At 49.4% G+C, this 24,013-nt stretch overlaps 1 protein-coding gene across 1 annotated transcript; it reads left to right on the plus strand.

Moving 5' to 3' along the window:
• The first annotated feature begins 9,783 nt into the window (after window positions 1-9,783).
• LOC106000882 (cytochrome P450 2S1) lies at window positions 9,784-23,010 on the plus strand. The gene is made up of 10 exons (XM_013036091.1): window positions 9,784-9,810; window positions 10,356-10,469; window positions 12,397-12,562; window positions 14,354-14,503; window positions 14,862-15,022; window positions 15,124-15,303; window positions 17,349-17,490; window positions 19,479-19,666; window positions 22,174-22,315; window positions 22,441-23,010. The coding sequence occupies exons 1-10, from the start codon at window positions 9,784-9,786 to the stop codon at window positions 22,629-22,631; spliced, it is 1,461 nt and encodes a 486-aa protein (XP_012891545.1). The 3' UTR covers window positions 22,632-23,010.
• Window positions 23,011-24,013: the final 1,003 nt, after the last annotated feature.

The following is a 24,013-nucleotide window of genomic DNA, read 5'->3' on the forward strand; positions in this document are numbered from 1 at the left end:
CTCTCTCTCTCTCTCTCTCTCTCTCTCTCTCTCTCTCTCTCTCGCTCTCGCTCTCGCTCTCTCACTCACACACACACACACGCACACACACACAGGTTCGTTAATCAGCTTGGAGAGAGCGCCACCTGGTGGTGACTGCATGACCTGCTTCTGGAATGGGAAGGAGACACAAGGGGTTTTTTTGGAACAAAGAAAAAAAAATTTTATTATCTTTAAGTAGTTGTACAAAGAAGTTCTCATTCTACAAAACAGTATATGAATACAAGGTATCTGACAACATTGTCACCCATCGCTCCTAACCCATCCCTTCACTCTCTTTTTAAATTGAGATTAGGTGATTACATAAATTTTACATATTTCACAGAATTGTGGAATAGTGATATTTAGTTAAAGTCACAATCGCATTTTAACCTTCACAAGGCAAATCGTCATTATCATGGTCTATAAAGTTTGTAAATTCTATGAGCTTTGACAATGCAATTATTTCTTCCACATCAGGTGATAGTTACATTTCTTTCCTTTTGCTTAGTGTAGGCTGTTCCCTCTTTCCCTCTCATTCCTTCTTTCCCATCACTGTCTTCAGTTGCTTAGTTCATTTTCATCTATGTCCAGTGCAGCTGATGGCCCCTTTGTTTGGAACAAAAAATATTTTTAAAGAGAAAATATATCAGCAACAACAACAGAATAGTGGCTATATATGTTGATGCATGCTCTAATCCTGCCTTCTTGGGGGCTGAGGCAGAAGGATCCATGAAGCCAGCTTTGGCTATACAGTGAGAGCCTGTCTCAAAAAAAAAAAAAAACACATGAAAACATAAGTAAAAAAAGGTAAAAGCAATCTTGGCAATTCAATCATATGTGAAAGAACTTCTTAAGAAAAAAAAGCTGATGACACTCTGGTCACAATACAGTATTTACAGGCTCTACTTTAAAATGTGTGGACCAATGGTTCAGCTTATACACGTGTCAAACACAGGGTTTGCTGACCAGTTTTCTTTTTCTTCCCAACTTCTGAGCTTCCTTATTCCCACAACTACTAGTATTTGTTCTGCCCAATAATCGACCAATTTCTCTTTTGTTCTTGGCTGGCCACTTCCCTTCTCCAAGCTCAGAACTCCACTGTGACTATACTCCACCACGCTTTGTGTTTCTGATGGTTTCTTTAGGATCTATTTCTATGAAGGCAATCTCTAGGTAATAGATGTGAGGAATATGAACTGTTATAAGAAAGAAAGCCCACAGCTCAAAAGCTCAACTAGTTAAAGCTCATCTGTCAATCACACCACTGACCGAAGTGAATGTGTGACATGTGCCCTTTAATGTGGTCACCTGGGGATCCAGGATGCTTCTAGATTATTCCACCACCATCTTCAGCAAGTACTTAAGGGCCACTAAGACCCAGAAACAGAGAGCAGAGGAGATGTTTACATCTGTTTACATACCAGCCTGGAAGCAATATGCACCTGCTACATTCACTTTCCATGATGAAGGGCTGGTGACGTGAGCTGGGTGTACCTCCAAGGGAACTGAGGAACAGAACCCCTTGCTGGGCACTGGGGAAGGATATCATCAATGGACAGAGGTCATATGACCATAAACAATAAGTATTTCCCAAAGCCTTTGATATCTGTCCCCAAGAGCCGGGCTGTTTGTCATGAAGAGCCTTGGTGACTACGTTTTTTCAAAAAGGAAGTCAGCTAGTGGAACAAACCTTGTTTGTCCCAGAGGGAAGCAAGCCATGAGCGACATATGGACGTCTGTCTGGGCCGGCCGCAGGGTGGAATAGTGTGAGGCTCTCTCTTGCTCTGGGAGCTTCTGTGCCTCCATCTCCACAGGGTCCTTGTACTCCAGATGCACTCCCACCTCCTGCTTTCTAGATCCCTCCAGGCCTCCTCCTCAATGACGTTACCCACTGAAGCTGGTGACTCCCTGCCAGGGCTGCGTCTTGGTGGTGTTAGGGTTCCTCATATACATCTGCACCACTTGCTCTGTCTTCCTTGCACATTAGGGATGAATGAAGACATCGAGGCCAACAGACTCGGTACCAGCCACTTAAGCCTTTGCTGAAGGTCCATGATGTGGGAGGGTCTGTGGGAGCAGCTTCCATTCCACCATTTTCTGGAGTTCTTTTTACTGACTGAAATCCCCAGAAACGGAAACACCATCTGGGCTCTTTCCTCCCCAGGACAGACAGGAGAGTTTCAGAGCGCAGGCGTGAGCCAGAGCAGAGGAGACACAAGTTAAAAAATCATAAGGAGGCCCACTACCGGTGGCTCAACTCTGTCATCCTAGTTACCCGGAGGCTGAGGTCAGAGGATCACAGTTCAAAGCCAGCCAAGACAGTAAAGTTTATGAGACTTTTATTCCCAAAAAAAAATAAATAAATATATAAAAATAAAAAGCCAGACGTAGAGCGGTGGCCCAAGTAGTGGAGTCACCAGTAAAAAAAAAACCTAAGGAATGGGGCTTGGAAGGTGGCTCAGTGGTAGAGTGCTTGCCTCACATGTATGAGGCCCTGGGTGCGATTCTCAGCACCACGTAAACAGGAAAAAAAATCCGGAAGTGGCGCTGTGGCTCAAGTGGTAGAGCACTAGCCTTGAGCTGAAGAGCTAAGGGACAGCACCCAGGCCTGTGTTCAAGCCCCAGCACTCACACATACAGAAGAAGAAGAAAAAAAAAGACTGGGAATGTGGCTTAGTGGTAGAGTGCTTGCCAAGCATGTATGAAGCCCTGGGTTCAATTCCTCAGTACCATATATACAAAAAGCCTCAAGTAGAACTGTGGCTCAAATGGTGGAGTGCTAACATTGAGCAAAAAGAAGTGGACTGAATTCAAACCCCAGTAGTAGAAAAAAAAAGAAAAGGAAAGGAAAGGGAAAAGAGGTTTAGAGTGTAACTCATGTGTCAGAGTGCCTGCCCTAGCATGTGTGAGAATTCAAACCCCAGTATTGGTCCCCCCAAAAATCTCAACTTGGTACATATATATATATGCATATATATATATATATATGTTGGTACATATATGTGTGTGTGTGATATATCTGTGTGTATGTGTGTGCCATGGGGTTTGAACTTGGCCTGGACGCTGTCCCTGAGCTCTTTTGATTAGAGCTAGCACGCTACCACTTTGAGCCACAGCACCACTTCCAGCTTTTTTCTGAGTAGTTTATTGGAAATAAGAGTCTCAGGGACTTTCTGCCCAGGCTGGCTTCAAACTGTGATCCTCAGATCTCAGCCTCCTGAGTAGCCAAGATTACAGGTATGAACCACCAGTGCCTGGCTTTTGACCCGGTATATACTTATTTAACCTATTTCAAGTTGATTACTGCATATTTATCCATGTGGTCTATAAAGTCAAGATGGCCTCCAGTGTACCCCACAACCAGGCCTGGGCATAGCAGAGACTCACCTCTGCAGATAAGTTGAAAAGCCAGGTGCTAGTAGCTCACTCTTGTCATCCTAGCTATTCAGGAGACTGAGATTTGAGGATCCCAATTTAACGCCAACCCACATGGGAAAGTCCATGAGCTTCTTATCTGCAATGAGCCACCAAAAAAAAAAAAAACAGAAAACAAAATAAAACAAAAAGAACAACAAAAAACAGAAGTGGAGTGTGGCTCAAATGGGAGAGTGTAAGCCTTAAGCACAAAAGCACAGGGACAGCGCCCAGGCCCTGAGTTCAAGCTCCTGGGCTGCCAGAAAATAAATAAGCAAACAAGTAAAGAAGCTAAGATGAGGAGGTCCTGGGAGCCTTCACTAACTGACACAGGAGGAGAAAGCTTCTGGATCTTTCCCACTCACTCCTCATTCTGGAAGCCAGGGCATGGTAGCAATGGAAAATGAATTCAATGGAGATAGAATTTACTTTAACTGTATGTGAGGAGAGATTGTGACTTCTATGACTAATTCCCACAGGGAGCTAACCTTCTCCCAACTCTTCCAGGGTGGGTCAGGCCTTCTAGAAAGATCGAAAAGCCCACAACAAGCCCAAACTGGCTCAAGGCATTTATAGAACTTTAACCATAGAAGCTGCCAATGTCTGACAGGAATTGTGCCTAAAATGAGGACCTGAGAGAGATGAGGGAAGGAAGCTCCTTTTCTTCCTTTCTTTTTTGTTTTTTGTGGAACAGCTGTTTGAACTCTAAGCCTCACTCTCTCTTTCTCTTTTTTTTTCTTTTGTCTGTCATGGGCTTGAACTCAGCAACAGGGCACAGTCCCTGAACTCTTTCACTCAAGGATAGCACTCGACCATTTTGAGCCACAGCACCACTTCTGGTTTTCTGATGGTTTCTTGGAGATAAGAGTCTCTCAGATTTTCCTGCTTGAGCTAACTTGGAATTGAGACCCTCAGATCTCAGCTAAGATGGCAGGCATGAGCCACCTCCTCCCAGCCTAAACCTCATTCTTGCTAGGCAAGTGTTCTGCCCACTGGAGCCCATCCAAGTTCCTCAATCCAGGATGAAGATGATAGAGTTGTACCTCCTTCACAGAACCAGTACTTCCCTCCATCAAACAGAATTGACTTGACAGAAGAGGTTGGTTTATATAGGCAGATGGAGCCAAGTATTTCTTGATTCTAGAATTTCCAGGGGAGCCAATGAAGATCTTTAAAAAAAAAATATATGAAGAAAGCAAAAGAAAAGAGGAGGAATAGAAGAAGGAGGACAGGAAGGAAGAAGAGGAAGAGAAGGAAAAGGAGGAAGAGGAAGAGGAGGAGGAGAAGGAAGAGGAGCAAGAAGAGGAGAGGAGAGGAGAACGAGGAGGAGGAGGAGGAGATGAAGAAAGAAGAAGCAGCAAAAATTCATCATGAGAGAGAGTGAGGAACAGAAGACATTGTACAAAAGGGAATGTACTCATTACATGACTCATGTAATTGTGATCCTTCTGTACATCAGCTCTATACTAGCAACAAGGTAAATTAATTTTAAAATTTCATCATTTCAAAGGAAAATGCTTTGCTCACAGAGGGAGAAGAATAGAAAGTAGCTGATTGCTTCACAAAGGGTTAACTCTTTTGTATGTATGGATTAAGGCAGAGAGAAGCATCATGCTTTTTTGTTGAAATGGAGTCTCATTAACTGTTTGCCTAGGCTAGCTTCAAACTGTGATACCTGTCATTAGCCTCATAAGTAGCCAGGGTTACAGGTGTGAGCCATTGTGCCTGGCTGAAACAATTATTTTTATGATGCCTATTTATTTTTCAAATTGAGACAGAGTTTCATTATGTAGCTAAGGTTGGCCTAGAATTCTCAGTGCTCCTGCCTGAGCTTCCAAAGTGCTCAGGTTACAGTCAGACAACATCACACTGAATCTTAAATAACATTTCATAACATATGTGATCTGGAACAATATGATAGCTGGATACAGAAAGGGACCTAAAGATAAATCTAGGTTTAGCCTAGTATGATGGCATCTTGGGTGTACTTCCAGCACTTGGGAGGCTAACGCAGGATGGTCTGAGTTTGAGGGTAGCCTTGGCCACATAGGAAGAGCTTGTGAAAGAAAAAGGGAAGAAAAGAAAATAGAAGAGAAAAGGAAGGAAAGGAGAAGAGAAAAAAGAAAAGGGAAAAAAAAGGAAGGAAAAGAAAAGAAACAAGGGAAGGAAAAAGAAGGGAAAGTTGAGACTAGGCCTAGAACTGACTCACTGGAGAGAAAACTGGACTTTGTCATACGTTATCAGCTATTTTTCTGAGGCTATGGGAGAGTCTTTATCTGAATAACAATATGGCCTTTGGTCCCAAGCATTTCCTCCTCCCACCCTCCCACAAACTAAACAAACTCAATTCTTACTTCTTTCTGTAGCTTTAGGATGGTATAAAAATTCTGGGAATTTTGTTCTTTTTTTTTTTTTTGGTCATGGGGCTTGAACTCAGGGCCTGGGTACTGTCCCTTAGCTCTCCAGTTCAAGGCAAGCACTCTACCGCTTGAGCCACAGTATCACTTCTGGTTTTCTGGTGGTTTATTGAAGATAAAAGTCTCACGGACTTTTCCTGCTCGGACTGGCTTTGAACCATGATCCTCAGATCTTGGCCTCCTGAGTAGCTAAGATTACAGGCATGACCCACCAGTGCCCGGCCATTTTGTACTTTTGTGTGACTCCATACATAAGTGCATCATTAAAATGGTTTCCTCCCATTCATGGGTCTACCCTCGCTCAATTTGTTCAAGAGATTCAAATAATTGAGAGGTAAGAGGGTAGAGGAAAGGGTAAAGTCCCCTCCAAGTGTAGGAGACAGAAGATAAGAGGTTCTTCAAAGCTGCTTCTTCCTGAGAAACACTGACTCCTAACATGGACACATGAATCAGTTGGGAAGAGGGTGACAGCCAGGAAGCCCCAACCCCTTCACTGTGTACCTCAAAACCTTTGTCTTGGGCCATTTTGACAGACATCTTGGGCGGCCATCTTGGACAGTCATCATAGAAGCCAAGAAAGGCAGACCACTTTGCCATGGGTCAATGACTGTTGCTGTCCCAAGGCCCCACCTGGGCTATCCTGAGACCAAGGGGCTGTGAGACCTTGTCTGCTCACCTCTGCTCACAGGTATGCCTTGGGGCTGTTGTGACTGCATACATTCTCCCTTTCTGCCCCCAGGTCCTCATCTATTCAAGCCTAACGCAAATGTCTGCACCCCTGGAAGATGGTTGAAGAGATCTTAAAGCCTGCCTTCCTGTGGCTGCCAGGTAATAAATCCCCTTTCTCTGCCCTTCATTCTGTCTTTTAGTTTGGTGGATAGGGGTAGTGACCCAATCTAACAAGTGCAACTCCTAGAGTTTAGGTCTGGGTTCTGAAAAGTCCTCTTTCAAGGAGATAGGGGTAAATAGGGGTTGGGGGAGAGTGTCTGCGAGAATGGTGAATGAGTTCCTGAAGGCATAGAGGTCAAGGGTAGGTCTGGAGATAGCAGTTGATGGTCAAAGGTCATCTAACAGTGTCTCCAGCCAGAATGCCTTTTGCACACGGCCTACGGAAACAGGAAGGAAGTCGGGCTCTTGAAATTCCACTTCCTAAAGTTCTAGGTGTTGAGTGGAACAGCTTGGAAGAAGAGAACAGAGAGACCCACTAGAGATAAGCAAGGCTGTGAGAGCAAAGATCCAAGGGGGAGTTCAGTACAGTGGACCAGAAAGGAGACAGGCCATGGCTTAGCCTAGGATTTGGCTTAGAGGATCTAGAACAAAATAATCTCCAGCAATTTCTAGAACTTGTATCTCCAACACCCAGCCTACTGGAACCCTGGTGACAGCCTTCTAGAACAATCCATGGTACTCAACTAGGCTTTTACTTAAGCCTTGCCAAACGCTGGTACCAGGCTCTGCTGAGATGTAGCTGTGGGGGAGAGTGGAAGAGGCCTGGCCTTTGGCAGCTGAAGCACGTGTGGTATGGGTGTATCTCCTGGCCTGGGGTGAGGAGTCAGCTTGGGAGGGAGGCCAGGATCCACCCAGAATGACTCAATTACTGTGAAATCTTCCTGTAGCAACCTCTACATCTTTGTTCTGTACACTTGTTGCTTTGGGGTGAATGTTTAGAGGCTGTCAAGTTATCCTTCAATCATTTCTTCAAAGCTGAACCCCAGGGCCTACATCTGTAATCCTAGCTAATTAAGAATCTGGGATCCTGTGGATAGAAGTTCAAGGCCAGGTCGGGCAGTAAAGTCCAATCGACTTCATCTCTTAAAGATTAACCAGAAAAAAATAAAATAAAATAAAATAACCAGAAATGTCCAGGCTCACTCTTGTAATCCTAGCTACTCAGGAGGCTGAGATCAAAGCCAGCATGGGAAGGAAATTCCATGAGTCTCCAATGAACCGCCAGAAAACCAGAAGCAAACTGGTAGAGTGCTAGTCTTAAGCAAAAGAGCTCAGGGACAGTGCCCAGGCTCTGAGTTCAAGCCCCAGCACTAACAACAATAACCAAAATTAACCAGCAGGAGGCAGGCATTGGTGGCTCACACCTGTCATTCTAGCTGTTCAGGAGGCTGAGATCTGAGGATCACACTTCTAAGTCAGCCTAGCCAAGAAAGTCCATGAGATTCTTATCTCCAATGAACCAGCAAAAAGCTGGAAGTAGGGGTATGGCTCAAGTGGTAGAGTGCCAGCCAATGAATGAACAAGCCAAGTAAGAGCACAAGGCCCTCAGTTCAAGCCCCAGTAGTGGCACAAAAACATGATGGGGGGTGAGGGAGGGAGTGAAAACTGGGGGAAGGGACAAAGGAAGAGCACAGTTAGGAAACAGGTGCAGGCAAGTGAGGGGCGGCTGATGATGTTCTCAGGACAGCAAATGGTGGCTGGCCACAGTCACAGGCATTGTTGCCTGGCAGATGCTCTGCCTCTCTTTTCCTTGGGGGCAGCTTCCATCCCTCTTTGTAAAATGTTATTAGTCCTGTCCTGAGGAGAAAGGCATGGAGGAGAAACATGTACACTGGAGACAGAAATACCAAGCTTTCCTCCTGGTTTCATAGTGCCTCTGTGTGTGTGTGTGTGTGTGTGTGTGTGTGTGTGTGTGTGTGTGTGTGTGTCCTTAGGCTTGAACTCAGGGCCTAAACACTGTCCCTAAGCTTTATTATTCAAGATTAGCCCTCTACCACTTGGGCCAAAGCTTCATTTCTGGCTTTTTGCTGGTTCATTGGAGATAAGAGTTTCATAACCTTTCCTGCCTGGGCTAGCTTTGAACTGAGATCTTCAGATCTCAGCCTCCTGAGTAGTGAGGGTAACAGGCATGAGACACTGGGACACAGCAAGGCATTTATTTGTATTGCTTATTATATCTGGACCTGGCCCTGTATTCAATCAGGCTGAGATGGTGTTTCTATTAAATTCTGAGTATACAGCCAGGCACCAGTGGCACATACCTGTAATCCTACCTACTCAGGAGGCTGAGATCCTGATTCAAAGCCAGCTTGGGCATAAAAGCCTATGAGCATCTTATCTCCAATAAACTACTCAGAAAAAGCCAGAAATGGCACTGTGGTTCAAGTGGTAGAGGGCTAGCTTTGAGCACCAAGAGGCTCAGGGACAGTGCTTAGGCCCTTAGTTCAAGCCCCAGGACTGGCAAAAAAATAAAAAATGAAGCCTGGGTGTGAGAGCTCACACCTCTAATCCTAGCTATTCAAAAGGCTGAGATCTGAGGATTGTGGTTCAAAGCCAGCCTGGGCAGGAAAGTCTGCAAGACTCTTTTTTTTGGGGGGGGGGAGGTCCGGTTGTGGGGCCTGAACTCTGGGCCTGGGCGCTGTCCCTCAGCTCTTCAGCTCAAGGCTAGCGCTCTACCACTTGAACCACAGCACCACTTCTGGTTTTTTTCTTTTTGCTTATGTGGTGCTGAGGAATCCAACCCAGGGCCTCAGGCATGCAAGACAAGATCTCTACCACTGAGCCACCTTCCCAGGCCCTCTGCAAGACTCTTATCTCCAATAAACCACCAGAAAAACCAGAAGTGGCACTGTGGCTCAAGTGGTAGAGTGCTAGCCTTGAGCTGAAGAGCTCAGGGACAGTGCCCAGGCCCAGAGTTCAAGCTCCAAGACCAAAATAAATAAATAAATAATAATAAAAAATTTTAAACTCCTGAACACAAACTTGCTGGTGCAAAAGAGTTAACGGGCACCTAGAAGCAAGGCTGCTGAACTCAAGGCATCTGGCTTTTCCCTAGAAGCTGCCAAACCCCCCTCCACTGCCACCCCTCCAGCAAGTGGCCTCTAGGAGAATAAATAGAATACATAGAACAATCCCTCAGTATCAAGATGAGACAGGCCTGAGTCTTAAATCCTAGCTGGGGGGAGGGGGGAGAATAGAAGGCATGGCTCAGTTGGTAGGGCGCCAGCCAGTGAGTAAAAAGCATCAGGTACCAAGCTTGAATCATGATCTCAAGCCAAAATAATAATAATCCTAGCTCTCTGTGCCTTAGCCTGGTGACAGAAGGAAGGGCCTAGCCCCTCCATGAAAGGAAATTGGTTCCAACATACCAAACGTGTACAAACACATACACACATGCACACATACTCAGACTGACCTCTGTGAGAATGGGAGGAAGTCAGAAATAAAGGAGGGGGTGGATCACGGGCCAGGTAGCTGCAGGTAAACCAAGCCTCAGATGGCCACAGTCCCTTTATTTACATACTACTACTTCCTATCTGGGAGCCCCACGCCCTCCCCCCCAATCTGATCCCAGAATAAAAAGGGAAGTGAGAGGAGGGCCGGGGTGACCTGGGTTATCCTCTCATGCCTGTGTCCCCAACATCAGGCTGGGGTTCCTAGGAGAAATCTGAACACCAAGAGAGACAAGCTGGCCAGCCAGGAGGTGGGGCATGCTGGAGCCCCGCCCCTGCCCCGCCCTCTCCACCCTCCTGCACCTGATCTCTTCTGGCCCAGCCCCTGGGAGGAGGGGAGAGAGTCGACCTGCAGAGATGGAAACTGCTGCCACTGCCTCTACTGGGTAACTTCTTCCAGCTGCGTCCTGGGGCCATCTACTCTGGGCTCATACGGGTGAGTGAGCCTGGCTGGGGGTGGGGAGGGTGTCCCCAAGGCAATGATCTGGCTCTGGGCAGGGAGCAAGGTGGTGGGGGGGAGGGTCCCCTGAGTGCTAAGGCAAAGAAGAAGGCAGGTGCAAGGGGTCTCAGCGTCAAAGGGGACCCTCTAGGCAGGAGTGGTGCTGAGAGGGAAGGGGTGTCCTGCAGAGAGACGATCCTAGGCTAGGAGAAGCCACAGAATCCTCTAAATGGGGCCAAAGTTGGGGGAGCAGGATCCAGGAGGTGGGGAGGGGTCCACAGCACCCTGGAAAAAGTGGTGGGCAAGGGAGGACCACAGATGAGAGAGAAGAGCCCTGGGGGGGAAAGAGTAGCTGATGTGGTTGAGCTGAGCTTGTTGCCAGGAGGAGAGGAATTATTTTACCAGTCCTGGAACTTGAATTTAGGGCTTGAGCACTGTCCCTGAGCTATTTTATTGTTCAAGGTTGGTGCTCTACCACTTGAACCACAGCTCCACTTCCAGTTTTTGTTTTTTGTTTTTGTTTTTACTGGTTCATTAGAGAGAAGAGTCTGATAGACCTTCCTGCCCTGGCTGGCTTTGAACCAGGATCCTCCAGATTTCAGCCTCCTGAGTAACTAGGATTACAGGTGTGAGCCACTAGTGCCTGGCTGAGAGGAAGTCTTTTTGAGGGAAGAGCTGAGATAAAGGGAGATCTGGAGGCTTGTTGCAGGCTGGAAGGAGGCTGCTGCCCCAGGCTGAAGGAATTTGCTTTAGAGCCTCCCCAAGGGGGAGGATGGATGGGTTGTAGCTGGAGCTAAGATGAGATCCAGAAGTGCCTGAGACCTGGATGGGAAGTCGGGAGGAGAAGGCAGCCCCAACCTGCCAGGGCGGAGGGGGAAATACTTCCCCCATTCCAAAAGAACCCCTGGTAGCGAGGCTGAGATATGAGGATTGTGGTTTGAAGTCAGCCCAGGCAGGCAAGTCCGTGAGACTCCTATCTCCAATCAACCACCCAAAAGCCGGAAGTGGAGCTGTGACTCAAGCGATAAAACAGTAGCTTTGAGTGAAAAAGCTCAGGAACGGCGCCCAGTCACTGGGTTCAAGCCCCAGGACTGGTTACAAATGCACACACGCACATGCATGCACGCGCTTGCAGACAGAGACACTTGCACACACACATACACATACACAAACCCTCTGGTACTTCAAGGGCACAGAGAGAGGGTGTGGGCAGGACTGAGGGTGGGAGGTATAGCTTAAGAAGTTGGGGAGGGGGCAGAGAAGGACAGAGACATCTGGAGACGGATGGATAAGATTTGATTTGGGGGGCTGGGAATGTGGCTTAGTGGTAGAGTGTTTTGCCTTCAGGAAACCCTGGGTTCAATTCCTCAGTACCACAGACACAGAAAAGGCCAGATGTGACATTGTAGCTTATGTGGTAGAATGCTAGCCTTGAGCACAAAAGCTCTGGGATAGTTCCCAGGAGCTGAGTTCAAGTCCCAGGACTAGCAAAAAAAAAAAAATCCATTGTGTGTGTATGTCGGTGTGTATCAGTCCTAGGGTTTGATCTGTGAGTCTGGGTGCTGTCCCTGAACTTTTGTTGCTCAAGGTTAATGCTCTACTACTTCAGCCACAGCCACAGCTCCACTTCGGGCTTTTTTTTTTTTTCTAGTGGTTCATTGGGGCCAAACATTCTCACAGACTTTCTTCCCTGGGCTGGCTTTGAACCACGATCCTCCAAACCTCAGCCCCCTGAGCAGTGAGGATGATAGGCATGAGCCACTAGCACCCAGTGAGGATTAGCTAGTTTTGAGCTGGAGAGTGAAAAGTTTGGTTTGCTTTTTTGAGGGGAGGTGGGGGGGGGAGGTTAGGAAAGACCACAGCGGCTTTCCACTGGCAGCCCCAGTACCCTTCACCCCAACACTGTCTCCCTCTGCACCCCCAGCTGAGTAAGAAGTATGGGCCCGTGTTCACGGTGCACCTGGGTCCCTGGCGGCCCATGGTGGTGCTGGTGGGTCACCAGGCTGTCCATGAGGCCTTAGGAGATCAGGCCGAGGAATTCCACGGGCGAGGAAGGCTGGAAACCTTGGACCGGACTTTTGACGGACACGGTAAGTGAACAGCCAGGTGACCCCCACACACAGGTGTGTGCATGACTTGCACACAGCTTAGGGCCTGAGATTCCATGTCTGAAAGGGCGGTTCCTGTCCTAGGGCCCGGATGAGGACTGCAGGGGGACTGGGCCTTGTACAGAGGGAGGGGCTTGCTAAGAAATCCTCATGGAAGGAAGACTGAGGAACTTTCCGGGCTCTGGGGATGGATAGGCCAACACTCATAACCTAGAAACCATGCATTGTGCTAAGACATCCCCTGCCAGGCACTGCTGGGGCAGGGCAAGGCACAGTAGGAATAAGGGAGATCATACCTGTCATCCTACCTACTCAGGAGGCTAAAATAGGAGGATTGAGATTCGAGGCCAACCCTGAGCACAGGAAAGTCCATGAATGAGACTCTTTATAATGAACCAGCAAAAAATGGCGGGGGGGGGAAGGAAGAAAGGAAGGGGGAAGGGAGGGAAGGAAGGAAAAAAGGAGGGAAGGAAGGAGGGGGGGGGGGGGGAGGGAGGGAGGGGGAAAAGTGAATCTGTGGCTCAAGTGGTAAAGTGCCAGCCTTAGAAGAAAAAATAAGTTCAGGGATAGTATTCAGGATGTAAGTTCAAGCTCTAGTACTGGCAAAAGAAAAGACTGGGAGGGAGGAAGCAGGCAACAGGGGTTCAGCCCTATAATCCTAGCTACTCAGGAGGCTGAGATCTGAGGATCACCATTCAAAGCCAGCCCAGAGAGGAAAGTCCATGAGACTCTTATCTCCAGTAAACTACTCAGAAAACCGGAAGTGGTGCTGTGGCTCAAGTGGTAGAGCACTAGTCTTGAGTTAAAGAGGGACAGAGCCAAGGCCCAGAGTTCAAGCCCTATAACCAACGGAAAAGAGAAAAGGGGAAGGAGGGAAGAAGGAAGGGAAGGAAGGAAATGCAAGACAAGGCAGAACATGGAATTTGGACAATTTTTCACCCCACAATCTCACTATGCTTGGCCTGAACTCTGGGCCTGGGCACTGTCCCTCAGCTCTTCAGCTCAAGGCTAGCACTCTACCACTTGAGCCACAGCACCACTTCCGGCTTTTTTCTTTATGTGGTGCTGAGGAATCGAACCCAGGGCCTCAGGCATGCAAGGCAAGCGCTCTACCACTGAGCCACCTTCCCAGCCCCTCCTATACTGAGTTTTGAGGACCCAGAAGTGACAGACATGTCCTCCTTTCTGTGGGACACAATGCTTTTCATAAGTCAGTGGAGGGGGCTGGGCCCAGGCCCAGATTTCAGCCCCCATGACCTACAAAAATAAATAAATAAATAAGACAGGGGAGGGAGGGACTCAAACTTTCAGAGTTTTTACTGGGTCATTGGAGATCAGAATCTCACAGATTTTTCCTACCCTGGCTAGCTTCAAACCCCAATCCTCCTATCTCGGCCTCCTGGAGTAGCTTGGATTACAGGTATGAGCTACCGCGCTCGGCTGAAACTGTCAATTTTGATAAGAATTGGAATAGAATTAGTACATTGCTGTGGAGGGGCAGAGCTGAAGGCTGCTAGTCTGGTGAGGGAACCCACTAGACACAAAGTGGGGCCCTGGGGTGGGGATTGGGGATGAAGGCACAGGTAGGAGGGATAAGAGGACCAGATTCATGTCCCCTCTGGCCTTGGGCTAGAGGATGGAGGAGGCCAGTTGGGGTGTGTGTTGATTGAGCACCTACTGTGTCCTTAGTTCTCAAATCAGGCACAGAGGGACGCAGGCAGCTCATTGGGAGGGAAGATCCAGTCCCTTCTTGAGTCTAGCCGTGGCACACAGGGGTTTTCTTCGCCAATGGGGAGCGGTGGAGGCAGCTGAGGAAGTTCACGCTGTTGGCCTTGCGGGACCTGGGCATGGGGAAGCGAGAAGGCGAGGAGCTGATCCAGTCTGAGGTGCACTGTCTGCTGGAGGCATTCCAGAACACAGAAGGTCAGCAGTGTGGGGTCACGGGGGGGGGGGGGGGGGCACACACTGGATGTGGGAGTGACCTCTAGCCCAGTGCTGGGGACCTGCAGGAGGGAAGGCCTTGGGCTCTAGCCCTTGAGTCAAAGCTCTGCTTCCAGCTTTGAGGCAACTTATTGGGGATAAGAGGTTCACGGATGTGCCTGTCTTGGCTAGCCTCGAATTGGGATCCTCAGATCTCAGCCTCCCCCAGTAGCTAGGTGACAGGCAGCCTTTTTCATCTTTGTCTGTCCATCTGTCTGTCTCTTCATGGTACATCTGCTTCGTTGGGGCTTCCCTGTGCCCAGCTCCATCACCCCCTTCCCTCCCCTCACCACCCCCACAGGACAGCCCTTCGACCCCTCCCTCCTGCTGGCCCAGGCCACTGCTAACATCACCTGCTCCCTCATCTTCGGCCTCCGCTTCCCTTATGAGGATGAGGAGTTCCGGGCTGTGGTCCAGGCTGCCGATGGGACCCTGCGAGGGGTCAGCTCCCCCTGGGGCCAGGTGAGTATGGGGGGACCCTGCGCCAGCCCCCTGCCCCAGGGATTCCTGCCAGGCCCCCTTTGAGAACCACCTCTCTTCCCTCCCACCTCCACCCCCACCAGGCCTATGAGATGTTCTCGTGGCTCCTGCAGCGCCTGCCCGGCCCCCACAAACAGCTCCAGTGCCACTTAGCCACGCTGGCTGCCTTCGTGGTGAATCAAGTGCAGAGACATCAGGAGAGCCTGGCCACCTCGGGTCCTGCCAGAGACCTGGTGGACGCCTTCCTGCTCAAGATGGCGCAGGTGCAGGGGGATGGGGGCGGGGCTTGGGCTGAGAGTCCCTGGGGATCTTGTCTCTCCCTTCAGGCCCCTGTGACATCGCACCCCCCCTCCCCAAGTGTTGGCCCTTTCCTCACTTGCCTATTTTTCCTCTCTTCTCCTCTTCCTCCTCCTCCTCTTCCTCCTCCTCATTCTCCTCCTCCTTCTTTTCCTCCTCTTCCTTCTCTTTCTCCTTCTCCTCCTTCTTTTTCCTCCTCCTTCTTCTTCTCCTCCTCCTCCTCTTCCTCCTTCTCTTCCTCCTCCTCCTCTTCCTCTTCCTCCTCCTCATTCTCCTCCTCCTTCTTTTCCTCCTCTTCCTTCTCTTTCTTCTCCTCTTTCTTCTTTTTCCTCCTCCTCCTCCTCCTCCTCCTCCTCCTCCTCCTACTCCTCCTCCTCCTTTTCCTCCTCCACCTTCCTTTTGTGGGGCCCTGAGTTCAGGCTGTATATACCTACAAGTCTCACCTTCAATTCTCACCATTGCTTCACACCATCAGCCTCCCCCGCTACCTGCTCCACTCCCCATCCACACAGTCAGTGAATTGTATATGAATGGCCATCATTTCATTGGGAAAGCTCGTGATTTAAAATGGTATTTGTGGTCCCGGGTAAACGTTGCTGGGCTGACCTGCAACCTTAATCCTACTGTCTCCATCTCCTGGATAGCTAGAGTTATTGGATGACCATTCCTGGGGTGGACTGAGGCCTGGGCGCAGTGCCTGAGGTTTTGTGCTCAAGGCTGGAGTTCTGCCGCTAGAGTCACAGCTCCACTTCCAGCTGTTCGGTGATTCACTGGAGATAAGAGTCTCTTGGGCAGCCGGGCGCTGGTGGCTCACGCCTGTCATCCTAGCTACTCAGGAGGCTGAGATCTGAGGATCACAGTTCAAAGCCAGCCCGGGCAGGAGAGACCGTGAGACTCACCACCAGAAAACGGGAAGTGGCGCTGTAGTTCAAGTGGTAGAGCGCTCGCCTTGAGCTGAAGAGCTGAGGGACAGTGCCCAGGCCCAGAGTTCAAGCCCCACGACCGACAAAAAAAAAAAAAAGAGTCTCTCAGGCTTTCCTTCCCAGGCTGGCTGGGGTTTTTTAAAATTATTATTCCTGTTTTTATTTTTACTTTTTCAAGATCTGTGTATGTGTGTGTGTGTGTTTGTGTGCCTGTGTGTGTATTTGCATGTGTTTTCTTTTCTTATTATTTGTTTTGAGTATTTTGAGGCAGGATCTCAATATGTAGCCTTGGCTGGCCTCAAGCTCACATGATCCTCCTTTCTCTGCCTCCCAAAGTGCTGGGATTACAGGTGTATGTCACCATGCCTGGTTACTTTTTTCTTTTTTTCCTTTTTGTTGTTGGTGGTGGTGGTCATAGGGCTTGATCTCTGGGCCTGGGCACTATCCCTAAGCTCTTCAGCTCAAGGCGAACGCTCTACCACCTGAGCCACTGCACCATTTCCGGTTTTCTGGTGGTTAAAGATAAGAGTCTCATGGACTGTCCTGCTCAGGCTGGCTTTGAATGGTGATCCTCTGATCTCAACCTCCTGAGTAGCTAGGATGACAGGCATGAGCCACTAGCTCCCCACTAGCACCTGATACAAACCATTCTCTTTCAATTAAAAAAAAAAAAAAAGAACAACTTTGTTTTCAGCTAAAATGAGCTACTATCAGGAGACTACCTCACAACTTTGCCCTTTTTTTTTTTTTGGTTGTGGGGCTTGAACTCTGGGCCTGAGCGCTGTCCCTCAGCTCTTCAGCTCAAGGCAAGCGCTCTACCACTTGAGCTACAGCGCCACTTCTGGTTTTCTATTGGAGATAAGAGTTTCACGGACGTTCCTACCCGGGCTGGCTTTGAACCCCGATCCTCAGATCTCAGCCTCCTGAGTAGCTAGGATTACAGGCCACCGGCGCCCGGCTGCCCATTTATTTTAAAACATTTATTTGACAAAGCGTTCCTGGTCTACTCTCACCCAGCCCAGCCTGACTCCATTAGGCTCTGACTGTATTTTCTGATGAGCCTCCTCCCTCTCTCTGGCTTCTCCCAGGAAGAAAAAGACCCACGCACGGAATTCACAGAGAAGAATTTGCTGATGACAGTCACTTACCTGCTGTTTGCTGGGACTAAAACCATCAGCTCCACCATCTGCTATGCCCTCCTGCTGCTGTTGAAATACCCTCACATTCAAAGTAAGAGTGGCTTCTAAAGCCTCTCATCCTAGCTACTCAGGAGGCTAATATCAGAGGAGCCACAGTTTGAAGCCAGCTGGGGCAGGAAAGTCCATGAGATTTTTTTTTTTTTATCAGTCCTGGGGTTTGAATTCAAGGCCTGGGCACTGTCCCTGAGTTCTTTTGCTCAAGGCTAGCACTCTACCACTTACCCTTCCAGTGCCACTTCCAGTTTTCTAGGGGATAATTGGGAAAAAAAAAAAAAAGAGTTTCATGGACTTTCCTGCCCCAGCTGGCTTCAAACTGCGATCCTCAGATCTCAGCCTCCTGAATAGGATTACAGGCCTGAACCACCAGCACCCCAGCCCATTAGACTCTTATCTCCAATAAATCAGCAAAAAGTCAGATGTGGCGCTGTGCTCAACTGGTAGAGTACTAGCTTTGAGTGAAAAAGCTCAGAGACAGTGCCCAGGCCCTGAGTACCAAAGTACCCCAGGACTAGCACCAAAGAAAACTTTTTTTTTCTTGTCGGTCATGGGACCTGAACTCTGGGCCGGGACACTGTCCCTCAGCTCTTCAGCTCAAGGCTAGTGCTCTACCAGTTGAGCCACAGCACCGCTTCCAGCTTTTTCTTTATGTGGTGCTGAGGAATCGAACCCAGGGCCTCATGCATGCAAGGCAAGCGCTCTACCACTGAGCCACCTTCCCAGCCCCTCCTATACTGAGTTTTGAGGACCCAGAAGTGACAGACATGTCCTCCTTTCCAGTTCTGGGTTTGAACTCTGGGCCTGGGCGCTGTCCCTCAGCTCTTCAGCTCAAGGCGAGCACTCTACCACTTGAGCCACAGTGCCACTTCTGGCTTTTTCTGCTTATGTGGTGCTGAGGAATTGAACCCAGGGCCTCATGCATGCAAGGCAAGCACTCTACTACTGAGCCACCTTCCCAGCCCAAGAAAAAATTTTTTAAAGGAGTACCAGAGCCGGGTGCTGGTGGCTCATGCCTGTATGTAATCCTCACTACTCAGGAGGCTGAGATCTGAAGATCAAGGTTCAAAGCCAGCCCAGGCAGGAATATCCATGAAACTCTGATCTCCTATTAACCACCAGAAAATCAGAAGTGGCGCTGTGGTTCAAGTGGTAGAGTGCTAGCCTTGAACTGAAGAGCTCAGAGATAGCACCTAGGCCTAGAGTTCAAGCCCTACAACCTACCCAAAAAAAAAAAAGGAATACCAGTACACCAGTGGAGAAGGAGGTGTGTGGACCCCAGGCAGGGCTAAGAAGGAACCCCCAAAACTCCAGTATTTTCAAGTTTGGCAGCTGTGTTCAATGCACAAGCCAAAGAGGTGGCTTGTGGCCTTGAAAATGAGACTAGGTGGGTCTGGGAAGGTGGCTCAGTGGTAGAGCGCTTGCCTTGAGCTGAAGATCCGACAGGCAGCGCCCAGGCCCAGAGTTCAGGCCCCACGACCGGACCCAAAAAAAAAAAAAAAAAGAAAGAAAGAAAAAGAAAATGAGACTGGGTGACAATGGGCAGGAGCAATTGTGACTTTTTTTTTTTTCGGGTCTGGTCATGGGGCCTGAACTCTGGGCCTGGGCGCTGTCGCTCAGCTCTTCAGCTCAAGGCTAGCGCTCTACCACTTGAGCCACAGTGCCACTTCCGACTTTTTTCTTTTTTCTTATGTGGTGCTGAGGAATCGAACCCAGGGCCTCATGCATGCAAGGCAAGCGCTCTACCACTGAGCCACCTTCCCAGCCCCCAATTGTGACTTTAGACCAGGACCTCTGGGCCTCAGTTTCCTCATCAGGAAAATGGAGGCTAAAATTGGAGGGTACCCACAAGCACCATTACTAGTGGGATTTAGATGCAAGCACCCACATTCAAGTCTGGCCAGGCCTGTCCCCCTTTGCTAGCCTCACCTCCAAATGACTGCTACCCAAAGAAGATGAGACTTCTGAGAGGAGAATTGCGGGGTCCCCCCCACCCCTGAACCTCAACCCTCTTGTCCCACATAGAGCGCGTGCGTGAGGAGCTAGCACAGGAGCTGGGGGGCAGCCGGGCCCCCAGCCTGGGTGACCGTGCCCGCCTCCCCTACACCGACGCTGTCCTGCACGAAGCCCAGCGGCTGCTGGCCCTGGTGCCCATGGGCATCCCCCACACCCTCACAAGGACCACCCACTTCCGGGGGTACACCCTGCCCCAGGTAGGTGTGCAGTGGCCTCAGCCCAGTACATCTGAACTGTCTGTCTGTCTCCCCTGTCAACACCTCTTTCCTTCCTTCCCTCTTTCTCCCTCCCTCCCTCTTTCCACCTCTCCCTCCCCCCTCTTCTTCCATATTTTTCCCCTTTTTCCCCTCTCTTTCCTCTTTTTCTTTCTCTCCTTCCCTTTTTCTCCCTCTCTCCTATCTCTCCCTCCATCTTTTCCTCTCTCCCTTCTTTTCCCCTCCCTCCCACTCCTCCTTCTCCTTTTCTAATCCCTGTCTTTCTCTCCTCTCTCTTTCTCCTCTCTTCCCTCTCTCCCCCTTCTCTTTTTCTCCTCTCTCTTCCTCTCTCTCTCCCTCCACCTCCTCTCTTCTCCCATTTCATTGGAGAGCCAATTCCAACATGCCACCACCAGGGGGTGCTGTATCCCAGATCCTGGCAGCTAAACTACTCGGAGCTCTGCTATTTCTCGTTAAGATGCGGCTTCACGGAAGACTCCATTTTCCTGTCCTCCTTTTTCTAAATTAGAAGCAATAATGATGTGAACTCGGAGCTGTAAGAAAATGCCTGTAAAGCATCAAGTCAGCTCCGGCTGGCAGGGGCCAGGAGGTATTCTAGGTCCAGGGCAGTGGTAATAGGTCATGACAGCAAAATCATGGGTGTCCAACCACACTCACAGCAAGACTTCCAGTCCCTCCCATACGTCAGTTTTCTCTCTGTGACCCTGCACCGTCATCGTGTGCACATTCCAGGTGAGGAAACCAAGTTCTCAAAGTTAGAAAACTTTTTATGGTTTTGTGGTGGTGGTGGTTGTTTCTTGTCAGCTGTGGGTCTTGAACTCTGGGCCTGGGCTCTGTCCCTCAGCTCGTCAGCTCAAGGCTAGCACTCTACCACCTGATCCACAGTGCCATTTCCGGTTTTCTGGTGGTTAATTGGAGATAAGAGTCTCACGGACGTTCCTACCCAGGCTGACTTTGTACCGTGATCCTCAGATCTCAGCCTCTTGAGTAGCTAGGATGACAGGCGTGAGCTGCCAACGCCTGGCAGATAACTTATGTTTACCCAGCCATGGAGCCCAGGAAAGTCTACCCTGTAGCTAAACACCCCCTGTCTTTTGTTTACTCTAACAGCATTAACAAGGCCCTAGCTATTCCTGGGGTCCCCCCAAGCCCAATGAGCACAATTCCCCGACCCCACCCTACCCTACCTGCCTTTCCTCTATATGGAGAAACCCCAGGAACAGAGGAGCTCTGAGCTACATGTACCAAATTTTGGGCAGGAGGAGCCTTGTTTCCCTGCTTCAAAGACTCAAGCTGCGGAAAAAGTGGTCTCAGACATTCTGCAGAGATGGACTTCATTATGATTTTTGTGCCCATACTAAGGTTTGAACTCAGGGCCTCACATTCTCACTTGGCCTTTTCTTTTTTTTGGAGGGGGGTCCGGTCATGGGGCCTGAACTTTGGGCCTGGGCGCTGTCCCTCAGCTCTTCAGCTCAAGGTTAGCACTCTACCACTTGAGCCACAGCGCCACTTCCGGCTTTTTTCTTTTTTGCTTATGTGGTGCTGAGGAATCGAACCCAGGGCCTCAGGCATGCAAGGCAAGCACTCTACCACTGAGCCATCTTCCCAGCCCACTTGGCCTTTTCCACTCAAGGCTGGTACTCTACCACTTGAGCCACAGCTCCATTTCCAACTTTTTGGTAGTTTATTGGAGATAAGAGTCTCAGGGATTTTCCTGCCCAGGCTGGCTTTGAAACAGGATTCTCAGATATCGGCCTCCTGAATAGCTAGGATGACAGACGTGAACCACCCTCACCCTAAGCCTCAGTCTCCCTTTTCTTTTCCTTTCTTTCTTTCTTTCTTTCTCGCTCTATTGCTTGAGCTACCAACTTACTTCCAGATTTTTTTTTGCTTTTCTTTTCTTTTTTTTCTTTTTTTTTTTTTTGGTGGCTCCTTGGAGACAGCCAGGTGCCAGTGACTTATGCCTCATGCCTGTCATCCTAGCTACTCAGGAGACTGAGATCTGAGGATCACTGTTCAAAGCCAGCCTGGGTAGGAAAATCCATGAGACTCTTAGCTCCAATAAACCACTCAGAAAACTGGAAGTGGTTGCTGTGGGTGAAGTGGTAGAGCACTCGCCTTGAGCTGAAGAGTGCAGGGACAGCGCCCAGGCCCAGAGTTCAAGCCCCACGACTGACAAAAAAAAAAAAGAAGGAAGGAAGGAAGGAAAGAATCTGCAGTCCTTTTTCCTTAGCACCCTGAGGGCTGGGATTACAAGTACACACTACCATACCTGGTTACCCCATCTTTAAAATGGGGATATTATCCATAATTACCTCAAAAGACTCAATGAAGAAAGGGGGGAGAGGGAGAGAGAGAGAGGGAGCGCAAGTGTCATCTGTGAGATCACACCCATGGCTGTCCGTGATCAACACTGATTTGGGGATTTGGGGGTGTGCCTGACTAGCACTGGGATCTCGGGACTGTGAGATGTTTTCTTGTCCCCTCAGGGCACTGAGGTCTTCCCTCTTCTTGGCTCTGTCTTACATGACCCCAACTTCTTCAAGCAACCAGAAGAGTTCAACCCAGGCCATTTCCTGGATGCAGATGGAAAGTTCCGGAAGCCTGAGGCCTTCCTGCCTTTCTCCTTAGGTATCTGCTGACCCTGGAATCTAAGCAGAGGGCTGACACCGTTGGGTCCCCAGGACTCCTGCTGGCTCCCCCTGCAGGCCGGGTCGGGAACAGCCATGACTCAGTCCTGTCTCTTTCCTTGCCAGGCAAACGCGTGTGTCTCGGGGAGGGCCTGGCACGGGCCGAGCTCTTTCTCTTCTTCACCGCCATCTTGCAGGCCTTCTCCCTCGAGAGCCCATGCTCACCCAGTGCCCTGAGTCTCCAGCCGGCCATCAGCGGCCTTTTCAATATTCCTGCCACCTTCCAGCTGCAGGTCCGGCCTGTTGACCTCTCCTGATGTAGGAGGAGGAGGATTACAGGCGTGTGCTACTATGAACAGAGTCCATCTGGGATCATTGAGTATATGCACAGATAATACACCGGTCACCCATGCCGTGTGACTCTGTGTGTTCACAACCCACATAAACAACTCTCTAGCTTTACAGCCCTCCATCCTGCCTTCATTGCCAATTAATGATGCCATCGCTGGGCACCGGCCACTCACGCCAATCATATCATGCACTGTCCACTCACAGCACCATCTCGCCCCCCCCCTAGCAGCTTTCTGCTCAGACCTCCTTGGACCACTGAAGCAATCCCCAGCCCCCTCTCTGCCCTTTGATCATCCAACACCATCCTCAAGCCCCTTTTTTTGTAACTTACTGTCCCAAATACAATTCTTTCCTCCTTGGTTTTTGTTTGTGTGTTTGGGTTTTAGTATTTGGCTCTTTTCTTTTTGTCCAAGACTGGGACTCCAACTCCATATCTGATGCTTGCTTTTGCTCACTGGCTGCCCACCCTACCACCTGAGCCATACCTCCATTTCCTGGGTTTGGGTTTTTGTTGGATCGGAGCTGTGGAGGATAAGGGGGGTTGGGTTGGTTTAGTTTGGTTTGGTCCGTTGTGTGGCTTGAACTCTGGGCCTGGGCCCTGTCCCTTAGCTCTTCAACTCAAGGCTAGCATTCTACCACTTGAACCACAGTGCCACTTCTAGTTTTCTGGTGGTTAATTGGAGGTAAAAGTCCCATGGACTTTTCTGCCCAGGCTGACTTTGAATCATGATCCTCAGATCTCAGTCTCCTGAGTAGATAGGATTACAGGGGTGAGCCACCAGCACTTGGCGGGAATGAAGTTTTTCCATACAGTACAGCTGGCTTTGAACTCCCAAAGGCTGGAATTACAGGAATGTACTGATACACCCAGCTATCCATAGAATTTGGACACAAACCACTCAGACCCAAGGAACATGACCATCCCATCCCTGCTTATGGAATATTAATAGGGGCTCCAACCCAGTGCCTGTGGTTCATTCCTGTAATCCTACCTACTTAGAAGGCTGAGATCTGAGGATCACAGTTCAAAGCCAGCCTGGACAGTCCATGAGCCTCTTACCTTCAATGAACCACCAGAAAACAGGAAGCGGTGCTGTGGTAGAACACTAGCCTTGAGTTAAAAGGCTCAGGGTCAGAGTCCAGACCCTGAGTCCAAGCCCCATGACTGACAAAAATAAAAAGCCCAAAGTAGAGCTGTGGCTCAAGGGGTAGAACATCACCCACGAGCGAAATAGCTCAGGGATAGCGCCTAAGCCCTGAGTTCAAGCCCAATGACCAGCACAAAATTAATTAATTAATCAAGGGCTATAGCTCCACCCCTCCATGCACACCCCCCCCCCCACACACA

Source organism: Dipodomys ordii, unplaced genomic scaffold (assembly GCF_000151885.1).
Source record: "Dipodomys ordii isolate 6190 unplaced genomic scaffold, Dord_2.0 Scaffold249, whole genome shotgun sequence".
Taxonomy (NCBI): domain Eukaryota; kingdom Metazoa; phylum Chordata; class Mammalia; order Rodentia; family Heteromyidae; genus Dipodomys; species Dipodomys ordii.